At 29.2% G+C, this 2449-nt stretch overlaps 1 protein-coding gene across 1 annotated transcript; it reads right to left on the bottom strand.

The window, feature by feature from the left end:
• Nucleotides 1–823: 823 nt before the first annotated feature.
• Nucleotides 824–1477, bottom strand: LOC145064997 (uncharacterized). The gene is made up of 2 exons (XM_079012344.1): nt 1321–1477; nt 824–1242 (listed from the first exon to the last, which is right to left on the bottom strand). The coding sequence occupies exons 1-2, from the start codon at nt 1421–1423 to the stop codon at nt 1031–1033; spliced, it is 315 nt and encodes a 104-aa protein (XP_078868470.1). The 5' UTR covers nt 1424–1477; the 3' UTR covers nt 824–1030.
• Nucleotides 1478–2449: the final 972 nt, after the last annotated feature.

The raw sequence follows: 2449 nt of genomic DNA, 5'->3' as shown, positions 1-2449 counted from the left end.
CATAATAAAATGTGGATTTTAAATTTAAGAAAATTGAAAAAATACAAGAAAATGACAAGTGAAAAAGAAATAATTCAAAAGATCCTAAAAATGACATGTGTCAAATTTAATGAAAACATGATATTTGGAAAAAATGATATTCATTTATTAGCTTAGAAGATATGTACTATCATCGTCTCATATTTATTGTCCACTTTTGACTTTTAAAGTATGTATCCTTCAACTTTAACCTTAAATATTTGTGTTTTAGATATATAATACTTTATGAATAAATAAATTAATGGATTGTGTTTTAAATGTTTTTTCATTGTTATAAGTTTCATCAACTAATACATAACACAAATAAAAATATTTAAGGTCAAATTTGATGAATAAAGACTTTATACGTGTATGTCATCATAAATCATTATACATATATGTTTGTTCACAGATTGAGTAATCATATATGATTATGATAATTGGTGGCATAAAAGATGGTGACGACAAAGGTGGCGGTCGTATAAGTGATGAAGGTGATAGTGGTTTGGTCGGCTGGTGTCAAAGGTGGTGGTAGTAGTGGTGGTGGTGGTGGGAATGGCGACGGAGGAGAAAGGAACAGACAGTGCTATATAATCATGTATGATTATAACAGACATGTCGCGCCAGTACGCCGGAAAGTTAGAACGGAAGATGTGAAATATGTGGTTGAGGTTGAATATCAAGATCTCTATTTTATTCTTAATTTCAACGGAACCTCTCTCTCTCTCTCTCTCTCTCTATATATATATATATATATATATATATATATATATATATATTGTTATTTTAAGAAAAAACGAAAGAATTAAAACAAGACATTGAAAACGATATATTTTTGAACATAAGAGCTCAAAGTTCTCTTATTTTATGGTACATATTAAGTGCATACTTCCATCGAAAGAAGTCGCGCTAATTATTTGTTTTACACATAAGCACTACATAATGCATAATTGCATTGTGAAACATCTTTTTAGTATATGACTGTAAAGATGGTTCTCTCTTGGGGCTTCCATTAGTTTTGAGTTTGTTTGTAAGCGGCTGCCTCTGCAAATGTCTTACAACACTTACACCCTCCTTTAACCTTGGAATATTTACTGGAACAACAACCATGCCTGCAACCTTTACCCCCATATATAGGATCATCTTTACGCATACCGCCTTTGTTATGCCCTCCCATTCTACCGCCTACGATGTGTTCTCCATGTCCACCAGGCTTATACTCACCTACAACTTTAAGTGTTAATAAATTGCAATATTTATACGCTTTTTAAAAATAAAACACGTAAGAGAGAATTCATTTACTGTCAGTGTTTTCAGCCAACTCCGTAGCTGCAGCCACTTCAGAGGTAATGAGAAGGACAACAGCAAAAGCTAGAGTAAGAAGAAGGAAAGCTCTCGGAGCCATTTTCACCTGTTTGTACAAAATGAAATATATGGAAGAGGGATGTGGAAATTAGTGTGTTACACTTCCTTATTTATAGAAGGTTTTAAGAATGAAAAAAATTATTGATATGTCCTACTCCTTTTAGTGGTTGGGTGGTGAGGATTGGGGCTAAGATTAGGACACTACTTTTTTTTTTTTTTTTTCTTTTCTGCATGTGCTTGAATTTGATCACTTTTCTTATTGAACAACAAGAAATATATTAAAAAGAAGCTAGAGGTACATGAATTACACGTAAACCCAACTAGGGTCCATACACTAAGCAAACCAATTAAACGCCTCAGCTTTACAAGCATGATTCTTAATCCAAAAAAAATCATGAAATTACACCTCATTAGCAAAATCCTTGATGCTTTTAAATCTGTTGTTGAATTTTATCATTGGTTTATTTTGTACTTGAAAATTATTACGACTAAAAAAAAGTTGCCGACGAAACAAGGAATAATAATACATAAATATCGAAATAGACTTAATAGAGGTGATGATGACCGAATCCATAAAAAAATAACAACTTAATGTCATAAAAAGGTTACACTATAAACACATCCATGTTATCCATAAACTTTTGAGTCTAACTTTATATATATATATATATATATATATATATATATATATATATATATATATATATATATATATATATATATATATATTAATTAGTAAGAAAATACATAAATAATAAATTAGATGTATATTAATTTGCAACTTTGTGTGTGTGAGTCATGTTCATTTTCTTTTACTTATTCCTACAAATAACCTTATGCTTGGAAATAGCAATTTTATTCACTCTTAACAAACTTTATATTTACACTTTTTTGCCTCAATGATTTTTAATTAATAGTTTTCATACCTAATTATTACTATAAATTTATATTATTGGTTAATTATTACTATAAAGTTATATTACTGGTATTTTGTAAGTGACGATTCTATATTTTAAAAATATATTTTTTGTCTCAAACAAAATTTGTTTTTTATTTTTTCTTTTCA

Source organism: Lactuca serriola, chromosome 7, assembly GCF_051521515.1.
Source record: "Lactuca serriola cultivar US96UC23 chromosome 7, Lser_US96UC23_V15, whole genome shotgun sequence".
Lineage (NCBI taxonomy): Eukaryota > Viridiplantae > Streptophyta > Magnoliopsida > Asterales > Asteraceae > Lactuca > Lactuca serriola.
This window is presented reverse-complemented; position numbering and strand designations above follow the sequence as displayed.